Raw genomic sequence first — 14856 nt, forward strand, 5'->3', positions numbered from 1 at the left:
AGTTCTTAGCACACATTTGCGCAAATATGTGGGCCCACCCACCGCGTCCAGGTGAACTTCATTAGATGGGTCCCTAACATTTCTAATACTAACACATTATATAAATTTATCTAGGTATTACCTTCAAATAGAGCCCATATTAACATGCAGTCTGCAATGTAGGAACATTAGAATAGAATCCCTTTATTCGTCTCACAATAGAGAAACATGTGCTAATTAAAACACCTGAGGGTAGATCGGAGGGGTGCCAGTGCCAGAATGAAGGAGCCTTATGCTGGGTACACACCAGGACGACTAGGGCCCGATCCGCACAATCTAGATCCAATTCCGATCAATTGGATGTAGATTGTGTGGTGATTGGGCCCTTTTCTGTCCTGGTGTGGACCGATACCGATCCGATGCGCGGTCCCGCGGGTCGGTCGGTCGTTATTGAGATCCTACCTGCTGCAGGTAGGATCTGAATGACGGCCATACAGCCGGGTGTGGGTCGCCATTGGATCGGACTCGCTCACGGTGCACATCGTGAGCGGGTCGTGCCCCCCCGCGTCACCGTGAGCGGGTCGGATGAGACACTGACGACCCGCTCACGATGTGCATCGTGAGCGGGTCGTCCTGGTGTGTACCCTACATTACCTTCAGTGTACAATATATACAGAAATATTTGGGAAAGAGGGGGGGACTGGACTGCACACCATATTTTTAAACATAATGAGAGGTGCTACCAAGTTAAGGCACTATAGTGCTTGCTGTATATGGTTACACACAGTGACACAAAGAAGATATGAGGGTCTTGGCGACAGTAGCCATAGTATTGCATGGCATTAGTTGCTATATCGGCTGGTCTACAATCACTTGCTAACAGCTGCTCTGTTTTTTTTCCACACTCTCTCTCTCTCTCTCTCTCTCTCTATGCCGCCTCCCTCTCTCCTCCCAATGTGGCTGCACTCCTAGTGAGGGATGATTTCTTTGGTAAGACCGAGGCTTGCGTTTTTCCTGTCAGTCCAGGCATCCTGTTTTTTTCTACGTTCTTTTTATGTTTCTGGTGATTTCTTTGGGGAAATTAATAGCAGACAAAGCTTTATCGTCCTGTTTATGTTGTGGGGAATTATAGTTTCTTTTCACCGCTTTAGAGTGCATATCGCTTTGAGGTTTCAAGATCGTATTTTGCATCCGTCACCTACTTACAGAGTAGGCAGCCATTTTGTGTCTGAACCAGCACAGATTACAATGCAGCCTCATCAGTGTAATGGATTTGATAGGCTACATACTGGTTTAGCACACAAAATGGCAGACAATCAGGTTTGTAGAGGAGGAGAACACTTTTGTTTCTTCGGCAATACAAATTTTGTTAAATCTTAAATAATTTACAGGGATTCTGGTGCGATTTTAACTTTTAAGCTCTGCACATATAATACTGGGTCTTAGAGGATTGCGGAACACTGCAACCCATATCACGTCATGCCCCATTTTTGTAATATCAGGATTGAATTTTAAAATGATATCCTCTCTTTCCCCCCTTTTTGTTTTTGTGTTTTGAGGACAAATTAGTAAAATTAATCTGCTATGGATTACCTTTAGCAACTGAGGTGGAGAATGGAGTTTATATAGAATGTTAGTTTGCTGAAGGTGCCCCTAAACACAGGTCCAACTTGTCTGAGGCAAAAGTTGGACCTGTTTTTTCCCTTAAACTCCCCAGGCAGTTTGTTGATAGGGCTTCCGGGGAGCAATCCCGGGATTCTGGATTATAAAATGCTCAATCCCAGGATTGAATCTCCCCCTCCCTAAAACGTCTGCCCTGCAGTTTTACTAACACGGGCTGGCCATCAGCAGCATGGTCTGCATAGGTGGATTTAGCGGGAGTGGGCAGTGATGGTCAGCGAGGTGCGGCGGTGGGTGGTGAGGATCAGCGAGGTGCTGCGGTGGGTGGTGAGGATCAGCGAGGTGCTGCGGGCAGTGAGGATCCACAAGGTGCGGCGGTGGAGCTGCGTGGTATGACCTCTGATGTCACGTCTCAATGTGCACAGCCGCGGAGCCACATGCTTAGGGTCAGGGGCAGCATATGAGCGGATGCTCATCACTGCTCGGCATTAGATTTGTGCATGCGCAGGTTAATCCCGGAATCACATCGATTTTGGGGCGAGATCCTGGGATCTAATGAGGCCTATGTAGTTCTGAGTGGGGCTAACCTACCTACTGTAGTTCAACCAGTAAAAATAATGCAATTATTCCAAATTAAACTCTATAATTGACTTGTCATCCCTTGATCCAGGCTAAATTTGGCCCAATACGGCATATATAAAACTCGCTCCCTTAATCATTATAACCCTCAGTTTCCCAAATGAGGTCCTCAGATGTTTTCAAAACTTCTTTCATCATGCATAGGTGATAAGGTACTGAGGGTCTCTCATTTATCAACCGGTAATAAAAATTCATTGATAAATGGCACCCCTGCCAATCAGCTCCTAACGATCATCCATGTGTTTAGAAAAATGACAGTCGGGATTTGATTGGCTGAAGCACCATTTATAGTTCACAGTTCTTTTTAACCCTCATTGATAAATGGGCTTCTTTGCCTTGAATAGTGTTAAGGCGGAGAGCAATAAAGTACCAGCCAATCAGGGCCTAACTTCCATGCTATAGGCTGTGTTTGGGGTAAAAAACGGGAGCCAATTGGCTGGTCCTTTTTTTCTCTCCACTTTATCCATCTCCACGCGTTAATGCATAGGTCATCTATACAGCATGTCTGGGTCAGTAATTTTCCATAGCAGTTTCCACAGACAGAAATCCTGAAAACATGAGCTGGATTCGTAAAGGTTTGTTTTTGTGAAACACTGGTGCAAACGCTCTTGAAATCTCAGTGATACGTTTATTTGGTTATTGGTTATCTTTAACTAATCTTTTTGTTACGTGCAGCTCTAAGGGGCCCATTTACCTACTGGATCGCATATGCAATGTGATCTGGGTGGGATTTACCGTCCAGGAGCCCGTCCCTGCGCTCGGCATGTGCAGTTAGCCCTGACCCAACCGGCAGTACAGTCTGTAGCCTACTATGGGCTACCTCCATCTCAGAATGGCGGTAGCTCTGGGCTCCACTGCAAGGCTGCCCGTTATAGATACATCAGGCAGCATCCCAGACAGAAAACCTATGGGTGATGCGGCTGGCGGTGGGGCATTAGCGATTGGAGATTCCTGCTGCATTCCCTCCTACATACATTCGGGGGATACTTAGTATTTGTGGCTAAAACCCGAAAACGGTTGTTTTCGAGGAAAGAGCCGCAAATGTTATATGATAAATGGGCCCCATAATCTGTCATTTTAAGATGGAGAATAAAAGAAGGCTTGGATATACTAGTTATATATTCAGAGCTGAGGTATTATCAATATTATATACCAGCTAAGTAATTGTGGTGCCCTGGGGCCTAATTTTATGCAATTCTTACAGGGATGGGAAAGGAAGTGGGCAATCTACTGTTAGAGAATTCCCAACTTCTTGAAACCAAGTAAGATTATTATTATTATTTTACTGTATTGTAAATATGCTACTTGCTTATTTCATCCATGTTGTGGTTTTTTTTAAGCATTTGAGGTGTTATTTATTATCATAGTGCCATAAAGGACATAAATACATTATACTTCGCAGCAACCAATCCGGCTGTGCTTCACATCAGTGCACCACATCTTAAACTAAAAGCAGATGTTTGATTGGTTACATATCCTGTATACTACTTTTTACAAATGTGTTGTGGTATTATTGTACTTCTTTGAAGGTATATGAGTGATTATTGGTCTTAATTTAGCTTTGTGTATCATTTTTGGACGAATCTCTCTACTCTTTATTTTATTCTTACCTGATCTCCGTAGGAATGCATTAAATGTGGTTAAAAATGACCTGATAGCCAAAGTGGATCAGCTGTCAGGGGAACAGGAGGTGCTGAAAGGGGAACTAGAGGTCACAAAACAGGCCAAGATCAAAATGGAGACCCGCATAAAAGAACTTGAGGAGGACCTGAAAAGGTATGTTGGATATATGTACTGCAAGCAGGGAGGGCCTGGGGATTTGAGGGCTGCACGGTGCCGTGTGTCTTCCTGATTATGTCGGCTCTCAGATTGTTCTTCTGCACCAGCTATAGCACTGGTGCCAGGGAACACTGACCGTTAACGACGACTATGAAACCAAGCGTTGGGTTAGAGGTGTTCCAGCCACAGGGAAAAATTTCCGTGGGAAATGCATTTCCGTGGGAAGAATAATGTCCACCTTGTGTTCAGCTGTGCATCAGGCCCTTAATGTACATAATGAGTGGTGCCTGTCAAAAAATGTCTGGCACCCCAACCAAATACATTTATTATAATTGTTTTACCTAAATGCTGGTTGCCAGGGGTTTCATGCTCGCTACCAGGGTTTACATGTTGCTAGGTGTTTAATTGCCAGGGGTTACAGGGATTTCTCATTCATTGACAGTGTTTTTTTGCTTGTTGCCAGAGGGTTACATTCTCATTGCCAGGGGGCAGCGGCGTAGCTACGTTTTGGGCGCCCCCCCCGCCGTTAGGGGGGGGGCGCCCCCCGCCACCCATTCAAACCCCCCCAATCCCCCGCAGCCTTACCTTTCACGCTGGTCCCGGCGGCTCCGTTCTTCTGCTGAGGACCACCACAAAATGGCCGCCCCCATACAGCAGACAGTTTCAGAGAACTGTGTGCTATATGGGGGCGGCCATTTTGTGGTGGTCCTCAGCAGAAGAACGGAGCCGCCGGGACCAGCGAAATAGGTAAGCCTGTGGGGGATTGGGGGGAGGTGTAACTATAGCACCGCAGCCCCCGGCGCCCCCATATGCACAGCGCCCCCCCACGGTAACGGGGGCTGCAGTGCTATAGTTACGCCACTGCCAGGGGGTTGCATTCTCATTGCCAGGGGTTTACATGCTCATTGCCAGGGACTTTATATATGTCTCCTCCATGACGGCAGCCATTTTTGGAGGGACATTTTCAGCAGATTCCATACGGACAGCTAGATCATGCACCCCCATGGCGCATAATAGGGTTCTTTGTACTTCTATTTACGGTAATCCACCTTTTAGTATATGGTTTATCCTCAGTACATAATAAATACTATTTTTTTCCCCAAAATTGATTTTAAGGATCAGATCTGAAGCCATCGTCGCCCTACAAGAACCTAAAGAGGAGGTTGACGAGGTAAGCACAGCTGGCACCCAAACATTGACGTATCATTGTCATTTGTACTGCTGATATCTTATTCTGTGTCCGGTAAGTAAAGGGAAGAGGTTTTCATGCATATGTTACCTACACACAACATAGGCATCCATTACAGTTTATCATCTCTCTGGAAAAATGGCCGCCTTCACCGCGTGTTGTTTGCGATACCTGTAAAAACCCAAGCCTTCAAGCATGCAAAAAGATTATATACAAAGGCTGTTCTAGAGTCCATTCATTATCATTATTCATTTATGCTGTAAATTAAATATAAAGCATTAGCAGAACTTTTCGGAAAAAAATTGAAAACTTCAATTTGAGGAGAGCGGATGTTCTAGAGCAGGGGTGGCCAAACCTGTCCTCAAGATCTACAAGCGGTGCATGTTTTCCAGGCAACCTGTGGATCTATAGTAGGAATGAATGCAGCAGGTTCAATATCACCCTTGATGTGGTTGCTCTGGGGCGACCTGTGGGGTCCTGCTTGTTAATTACTGTTCGTATGCCAAACCTGCGCTACAATCAGTAGGCTCGCTCAGAAAGATTATATACAAAGGCTGTTCTAGAGTCCATTCATTCTCATTATTCATTTATGCTGTAAATGAAATATAAAGCATTAGCAGAACTTTTCGGAAAAAAATTGAAAACTTCAATTTGAGGAGAGCGGATGTTCTAGAGCAGGGGTGGCCAAACCTGTCCTCAAGATCTACAAGCGGTGCATGTTTTCCAGGCAACCTGTGGATCTCTAGTAGGAATGAATGCAGCAGGTTCAATATCACCCTTGATGTGGTTGCTCTGGGGCGACCTGTGGAGTCCTGCTTGTTAATTACTCTTCGTATGCCAAACCTGCGCTACAATCAGTAGGCTCGTTAAGACAATAGCTACCAGTAAAAACCTACATGATCACTGTCACACCACTGCACTGAGCCACTACCAAGCCACAAAAACAGAGCCCCATTATTAGTAATGTTTGTACGTGGGAATTGGGTCCTTATATATGGATTTAATTGTCTCCGTTAGACCTCCTCGCCCCTGCAAGATAACATCCCTATCGCACAACGCCGGAGGTTCACACGTGTGGAGATGGCTCGTGTCCTAATGGAGAGGAACCAGTACAAGGAGAGGCTGATGGAGCTGCAGGAGGCTGTCCGGTGGACAGAGATGATCAGGTGATCACTAAGACCGTTTACTAAGGAGAAAGTCTTTTTCGTCATCACAATGCGGTCACTAGTTGGTGGTTTCTGTATAGGAAAAGACAATGGCTATTTTGTGTTTGGGATGGTTCTTCATACTTCTCTGTTCTCCCATTTTTATATATCGCTTCATGCTGTTCTTATGCTAAAGTGCCCAGGCTCATTATGGACCAGATGTACTAAGCTGGAAAAGTATAAACTAGAGAGTGATAACGTGCCAGCCAATCAGCTACTAACTGCCATACTACAGTCTTAGTTTGAAAAATGATAGGAGCTGATTGGTTGATGGTTTATCACTCTTTAGTCTATCACTTTTCAAGGCTTCGTACATCTCGCCCTTAAGGCCACAATATAACATCACTATTACAGAAGACCCGTAGGGGTCAGCTCCTTTCTGGACAAGTGATTTGTATCTTACATGTGATACCAATTAGGGGCAATACACTAGATTTAGTGCCCTGCATGGTAGTTCCAAAATCATATATTTTAATAGCACCTCTATGGGGCGCCAAACTAAATGTGCAATTTAAGGAAGAATTTGTCGCGCTATGGGGACCACTGGTGTTCCCTAATTGAATTGACTCCATAATGTACTCTGTCAGGAATTAAGGGCTCTATGTAATGATAGCAGGGGAGGTTGTGTTTGGGCAGTGGGCTAGGGAAGTTAGAGATAGGCTGTAGGGAGGAGTGGGTTAGGCTTAAGCAGTAGGAAGGAGGGGTTAAGAGGGGTCCCTGTATATTTACCAGACCCGTTTCGGGATTACCTCCATCAGGATGCCAGCTTCTGTATTCTAACCGGCGGTATCCCATCTGCCGGTCAGCTATACGTATTTCATTGCCCACTGTGTTTGAAAAATGTCAGGAGCTGGTTGGTTGGTCCTTTTACATCTCTTCACTTTATTTTTCTAGAAAAGCTAAGTACATATGGGTCTATTTACTAAGCTAAAATGAACTGCGATAAAGTACCAACAAACCCAGCCTGTTACATGACAGTTAGGAGCTGATTGGCTGCCACTTTGGGGCTCATTTGAGGCATGATCGCATGGCCGCCAATTGGCAGCGGTCAATATTCCCGTACAGTACATGCCGCCCCGCCAGAGGGAAATCCTGCCTTGTGAATGAATGTGCGCGCAGTGCGGATGGATGTGTACCGCTGCAAATCTGTTCACTATCACTTTTTCTTTTTGTCGTTTTCTGTTTACTCCTTTGTGAGTCACAATGTTTGCTTGTCCGTCAGTGACACCACTAAACACCTAATTGAGTTCAGATCACCGAATCAGGACTACGGATCCGTCCAGAACTGCTGACTAGCACTGTTTCTGTAACTTGTAATTACCGCTATTGGCACAAACGTCTGTCTCATTGCAGGGCCTCCCGGGAACATCCGTCCGTGCAGGAGAAAAAGAAATCTACGATCTGGCAGTTGTAAGTATGAATGTTTCTGGTACGTGTGTGGCAGTGTGACATGTATAAGTTCTGACAGCTTTGTGCACGACCTTCGGGCCTCAAGGGACGTGTTGAAACTTTCTGCTCCATCTGCAAACATATTTTTGACAGCGGTGCGACTCTAATTAGATGAGACGAGCGCAGATTTTGTAAGCCCGGAGATGCTTTTGTGATATATATATACCGCTTCTCGTCTGTACCCAGAATCCTTCTCTGCAGCTGCATGAATTGTACTGTAAATGTTTTGGTAAAGGTGAGGGCGGCGTTTCTACCATACGTTGCTGTAAAGTGCAGCCTTGCAAACAGTGTCGGACTGGGGTATAAAGGGCCCACCAGGGAAATCACTCATAGGGGCCCACCGAGAGGCGGGGTCATTTGCTTTAAGGGGTGTGGCTGCCAGACCAAAGGGGTGTGGCCTCCTGACCAGAGAGGTGCGTCTGCCCATGCATTTCCTGTATCCTAATGCACTTTAACATAATGCCACACACCATAATCCTCATTAAACATAATGCCACACACCGTAATGCCCTTTAACATAATGCCACACACCATAATCCTCATTAAACATAATGCCACACACTGTAATGCCCTTTAACATAATGCCACACACCGTAAAGCCCATTACAAATAATGACACAAATCATAATGCCTATTACATATTATGCCACATAACTTCCTCTTACCTACATGCTCGTTGTCAGAGGTATATTGCTCAGTGCCAGGGGATACATGCTTCTTGCTAGCGGTTTAATTCTCGTTGCCATGAGGGATTACATGCTCGTTGCCAGGGGGAGGGGGGACTTTACATGCTCATTGCTAGGGGAAATTACATGCATGTGGCTATGGAGGGTTACATGCTAGTCGCTAGGGGGATTTAGTGTATATGCTTTTGTCAGGGGCAAGGAGGGTTTGCATGCTCATTGCCAAGGGATTTTACATGTTTGCTCGTTGCCAAAGGGTTTTACATGCTTGTGGCCAAGGGGGCTTCCTTTCAAACAGCATGCCAGCTCTACCGGAATCTGCACTTCCGGGTAGCGCTGCGCTCCTCCGACAGGCACTAGAGGTATGGCAGTACAAGGCGGCGGACATTTTTGGAGGGGCATTCGCCATAGAGACTCAAAGAGAGGCCGGGAAGCCTGTGTGTTGTGGCCTGAAGCTATCGGTGGCAGCATGCACATTGTCCAGCGCCAGTGGCGTAACTTGAAATTTAGCTCCCCCAAGCCAAAAAAGTCGTCGTCGTCCCCCACCACCCACCCACACAAGCAATTTTTGGGTAACCAAGTCAAAATTTTTGTGCCCCTTGATGGGATAAACATTTTAAAGGGATAGCACATGCCGAAGGTAAAAGGAGTGTGGCCGCACAACGGTACCGCCAAAAGTACAGGGAGGCAGGGGTGACAGGGAGATAGTGGGTGACAGGGGAACCATATAGGCAGTGGCGTAACTATGGAGGGTGCAGGGGATGCAGCTGCTATGGGGCCCGGGCCCTTGGGGGGCCCCATAGCACAGCAGGCATCCCCTGCACCCTTTTTCTTTATTAGTGCCGCTCGCTTGAGAGTGTCAGTGGTGCCTCTGCCCCCTCCCCCGCTAGCGACGATGCGCTACATATGAAGGGGAATGTGATAGTCCGGCTGTTGCAGCCTTCCCCCCTCTCCCTTCTTTGATGCTGCCGGGGACTGACGTCACTACTATCTAGTGACCAGCCCCGGCGTGACACACGCTGTGCTGCTTGAAGTTGCCTGGCCCTGGGAAACAGGAGACACGGAGCTGTCAGTGCAGGAAGACTCGGCACTGACAGCATGAATTATACTGGTAAGGGGGGGACAGGGTTAACTGTGGGTCGGAGGGGAGAGGATGTGAATAGGAGAAACACTGTGTTTGTGTGTCTCTCTCTCTCTGTATGTCTGTCTCTCTGTCTCTCTCTGTCTGTGTGTGTCTCTCTCTCTCTGTATGTCTCTGTCTGTATGTCTCTCTCTCTGTCTGTCTCTCTCTCTCTCTCTCTGTATGTCTCTCTGTCTGTATGTCTCTCTCTGTCTGTATGTCTCTCTCTGTCTGTCTGTCTGTCTGTCTGTATGTCTCTCTCTGTCTGTCTCTGTCTGTCTCTCTCTCTGTCTGTCTCTCTCTGTCTCTCTCTCTGTCTCTCTCTCTCTGTCTGTATGTCTATCTCTCTCTGTCTCACTCTCTCTGTCTGTCTCTCTCTCTGTATGTCTATCCCTCTCTCTGCCTGTCTCTCTCTCTCTCTCTGTGTATGTCTTTCTCTCTCTCTCTCTCTCTGTATGTCTCTCTCTCTCTCTCTCTCTCTGTATCTCTCTCTCTGTATGTCTCTCTCTCTCTGTATGTATCCCTCTCTATTTGTCTGTCTCTCTCTGTCTATGTCTGTCTCTCTCCACCTCCTCTCATTTACTCCCTCCCCACCATGTCTCTCCTCTTTTTCTCCCTCTCTTCTGCTACAACCCCCCCCCCCTTACACCTCGGCCCCTTCCATATAATCTCTCTCTATCTCCCCCCCCCCCCCCCCCCCCCAAACACACACACCTGTCACCAGGGCCGGCGCCACCACTAGGCAAATCTAGGCATTTGCCTAGGGCGCTGGCCACTGGAGGGCGGTATTTTGCCCCCCCATGCCACCCGGGTACCTGTCCTGCGGCGTATATGTGCGTAAAAGCTGGCGGCAGCTGGGGGGTCCCTGCAGTCAATAAGAAATATTGAGCGCTATCCGCCGGGCTATGCGGAAGCGCTTCTGTTTTGGAAACACTGGCCGCACGCTGATTGGCTGAGATTCAGCCAATCAGCGTGCGCCGTGCAGCAAGTGTTTCCAAAACAGAAGCGCTTCCGCATAACCCGGCGGATAGCACTCGTTATTTCTTATTGACTGCAGGGACCCCCCGCTGCCGCCGCCAGCTTTACAGCGCCGCAGGACAGGTACCCGGGCAGCAGACACCGGGGCGCCCCCACCCGACTTGCCTGGGGCGCTCTGGTGCCTTGCACTGGCCCTGCCTGTCACCCTCTCCTCCTGTGGTGGGGGCCCTTTCAAAATTTTGCTATGGGGCCCAGAAGGTAGTAGTTACGCCTCTGCATATAGGGCAGGCATGTCCAAACTATGACCCTCCAGCTGTTGTGAAACTACAAGTCCAATCATGCCTTGCTACAGTTTTGCTATAAAGGAATGCTAAAACTATGGCAAGGCATGCTGGGATGTGTAGTTTCACAACAGCTGGAGGGCCACAGTTTGGACATGCCGGATATAGAGACTCTGGGGCACTAAACATGGAATAATAGAGTATTCTTTACAGTATATGCAGCAGCAGGTGGAATATGTGCAGTTCTGCTTCGGAGGTGCACAGCGTGATCACCCCACTATGTACGCAGCACCTGGGGTCTCAAAGTCTATACAAAATATATAGGGAAAGCTATATTGTTGCTATACACACACATATTCATATATAAAACAAGAACCACATTATATACATTGATGTAGCCAGATCCACATTGGAAAACCTATGTTCACCATGAATGAACCTCAATGGTATAATTATGTACCACTAGAAGGGAGACAACTTGAATACGAGAACATTTCTCTAACGCCTCATTGTGCAGTAATTTGCAATGCACTTATTTTTAATTTTAAAAAAAGTTGGTCACTCTAAAAAAACACATACCTATAGGGGGCAAATAGAAACTGGATTAATGAGGGTTTTTTGTCAGTATGGTATCACCAAGCTTGGCCCATCTCATCCATCAAACATGTGACTTCACTACTGATGCCCCAGATCCTAAGTATTGCTCATGCAGCATGAGAGTGACACTGTGCAATGTGCATGATGATACACCCTAACCCCCATCCATTGCTGCTATACCAGGGAATACATTCACTGGCAGTTAGGTCCACATACTGTAGTTCTGCAACTAAATCCAGAGTCAGCACTGCAGGGGCAACCCAGATTCTGCACATACAGTACCTGCGGATGCTCTCCCGGCGTCTGGCGCTGTGCTACAGGACATTTGTCAACGCTGGTCTGGGTGCCCGGAATTAGATCCTGGCATTAGATCCTTCCCTTGCCGAGCAGCAGCACAGCAGCAGCGGAGTGTGTCCGACAGCGAGCTGCTCCTCCTACTGACCTCTTCTCCTTCTTTTGTGTCCATAATTACCGGCTTGCTCTGGGACACAGAGAACTGCAACTTGTAGTGAAGTCCCGGACCTCCTGCATCTCACAGAAGCGGCTTCCGCTACCCTGCCTGGGCAGCTTCTGATTGGTTGGCAGATGACGCTGAGAACAGATGTAGCGGAGGGAAAGGATGGGAGGAGGATGGCTCCCTGCAGGATCTGGGCTCTCAGGATGCCGGCACTCTGCCTCTCACTTCTGACAGACCCCGCTGCCCGCTGCGCTCCCCCCCTGCTTCCGGTTTTTGTAGCGCGCCCCAATAGTTTTTTAGTGTGCACTAGTTACGTCACTGTAGGGCGCACTGCATATGGAGCCTCCTAGCTGCCCTCTCCGCCTCCTAGCTGCCCTCTCCACCTCCAGCTCACTGCCTCCGCCGGCAGGTGAGTCATCCGCTACTAGTAGCATAGTAGCGGTTAGCTATTGACTAACCAGCAGCGTATAATGTATAGTGTTAAGCCCCGCCTTGCTTTTAAAGTGGGCGGAGCTATAAATCAAAGGGGCCCACCGGGGAATCCCCCGGTTCCCCCCCTGGCCAGTCCGAGCCTGCTTGCAAATCACTGTAGATGACTGTAACGGAACACTGCTTTCCTACGCACATTGATGGAATGTGTGGAAAGAATAGCGATGCTGCGGTTTGCGGGGTGACTATGCCCCACTGGTTGTGAGGCACGATAGTCGAATCTGCCCCATCTGGGAGTATTACATGCACATGTGGATCTGCTTGTCAGGCCTTCCTAGCTGCGGGCCTATGGAACGAAACTTTTGATCACCCCCAGTAAAAGCAATTTGTGGCGGGCTATGAAATAAATCAAAGTCGAGTCTGCTTTGGCTTCCATTCATTTGAAATGTTCTCATTAAAAACTGTTGGGTTTATGGGGTATACACACAGGGCGATTTTCGCCCTATTTCTAAGCGATCTGTCAAGATCGCTTCTAAATTAAGCACGCATCACTCAGTTAGTAGTGTTCAATGCTCCGGCGTTCGCTGTGCATTCACTGTGCATTTTTTCTACCCCTCGCCATGCCTCCTGCTCACCCTATTCAACGTGTCAGCTGCTCACCGCCCCGGATGGCGAGCATTGACCAATGCGGTATACAAGGAGTTAATGGCTACTTTTGTAGGCAGTGTTGAAATATTGCAGATATATGCTGGAAAACGCAAATGAGCCTTAAAAAAATATATTCCAAAGCAGCTAAATCTGTGTGAAATGCTGTGTATTTCCAAACGAACGAGTGAGGAAACAGAGGTGAATCCTGGGTAAAATACACAGTGAGAAAAAATCATGGGGGGTGGGGAAAATTACCGCAAAAAAATGAAAATATATTAATGTGCCACTTCGAAAGTAAAAAAAATATATAGATCCTTCAAATAATAAAAAATATATATTTTTAAATAATTGTTATAATTTTAAATAATTTTTTTATAAGTACGTAAGTTCAGTTCACCTAAAGAAAAATGGCGACAGCAAAACGGAGAGGCAAGCCAAAAAACAGTGTACATCATTCTCCATTTTTGCATTGAATACACAAATGGGGAAGTACACAAATTTCCCATAAGAAAACAACGTTGAATATAGGCGATGACAAACGGTGAACAGGGCAAAGCTCTGTTTTTTTTGGGCAAACCGGAAGTGTTGAATAGGGCGAGGACCATTTTTGGAAAGAGGACTGCCCTTCTCGCCCAAAAAAAAGCAAACCTCGCCAGAAAAAAACACAAAATGGGAGCATTGAATACTGCCCAGCAAGGGTGTAACTACCATAGGTGCAGGGGGTGCAGCTGCTATGGGGCTCAGAGCTGAAGGGGGCCCATCTTTGCTGTCTATGTATATATTTTACATACATTTATCACCATCAGTTACTAAATAGGGGGCCCTTACAAACTTTTGCTATGGGCCCACGATTATCTAGGTACGCCCCAGTGTGTATGTCCCATAGACTAGATATTGACTACATGTATTCAAGATCTATCAGATTGCCAGTGTTCTAACCAGAGAACACTTATTAGCACAGATCGCCTATACACACATCGCTACGTGTGTATGGGCGATCTAGCCGCCAGGAAGCACAGGGACGATTTCATTAGCCTGTATCGCTCAGCATTCAGGCTAACAGAAATTGCCCTGTGTGTACAGGGCTTCAGCCTCTCCTGCTGCCTAAGTTAATCATGACAGCATTGAGGTATCAGGACTTGGATGACGGGCAATTGCTTCGTCCAGGGCTATCCAATTAGCCATCATAATGCTTATCAGGGATTTTGTTTCACCTGCCTCAGACAGATAAAAGCAGCCCCTTTCCATGTGAAAATGGGGCAGTAGCCGCCTATAACACACGTGCCACTGAAACTGTGTAATTTCGTAAGCAAATTAAAAAAATTTGGGTAGCCAAATTGGATTGTACGAAAAATAAATATCGGAAATACATCAAGAAATATCAAATTTTTAGCTCCAGATGTTTCTTCCGAGTTAATTGGATACCCCCTTTGACTTTAGCAGACCTTCTAATAACAACACATTATTTGCCTGTCCCTGTTTGCAGCTTCAGCAGGCTGTTCAGTTCTTCATCCAGTCCTCCCCCTGCAAAGAGAACATACCCACCTGTCAACATCCACTACAAGTCCCCTACTCCTGCCGGCTTCAGTCAACGGCGCAGCCATACAATGTGCCAGATATCCACTGGGGGGCGCACAATCGAATTCTTCCCTGATGAGTAAGTATAATGATCTTTTGCACAGATACAACCCCTTGAAAGTGGAGTCACACATTTCTGAATGTTATACAGTACATGGGTAGGGCAGTCTGGGGATGGAATCTCCTTTCATGCCCTTTGAGCATATATTATTGTGTATGTGTTTT

At 46.9% G+C, this 14856-nt stretch overlaps 1 protein-coding gene across 11 annotated transcripts in view; it reads left to right on the forward strand.

Annotated features, from left to right (window-relative positions):
* The window catches only part of MAPK8IP3 (mitogen-activated protein kinase 8 interacting protein 3), an 81896-nt gene that overhangs the window by 44623 nt on the left and 22417 nt on the right, over positions 1-14856 (forward strand). For all 11 annotated transcript variants that reach the window (XM_083152846.1, XM_083152851.1, XM_083152850.1 and 8 more), the window contains 7 exons: positions 952-969; positions 3443-3500; positions 3862-4014; positions 5134-5188; positions 6224-6372; positions 7765-7821; positions 14540-14710. In XM_083152846.1, the coding sequence (XP_083008972.1) occupies positions 952-969; positions 3443-3500; positions 3862-4014; positions 5134-5188; positions 6224-6372; positions 7765-7821; positions 14540-14710 (661 nt within the window). The remainder of the gene's footprint in view (positions 1-951; positions 970-3442; positions 3501-3861; positions 4015-5133; positions 5189-6223; positions 6373-7764; positions 7822-14539; positions 14711-14856) is intronic.

The sequence above is a fragment of the Crinia signifera genome, chromosome 7 (assembly GCF_055691185.1).
Source record: "Crinia signifera chromosome 7, ASM5569118v1, whole genome shotgun sequence".
NCBI classification, from domain to species: Eukaryota; Metazoa; Chordata; class Amphibia; order Anura; family Myobatrachidae; genus Crinia; species Crinia signifera.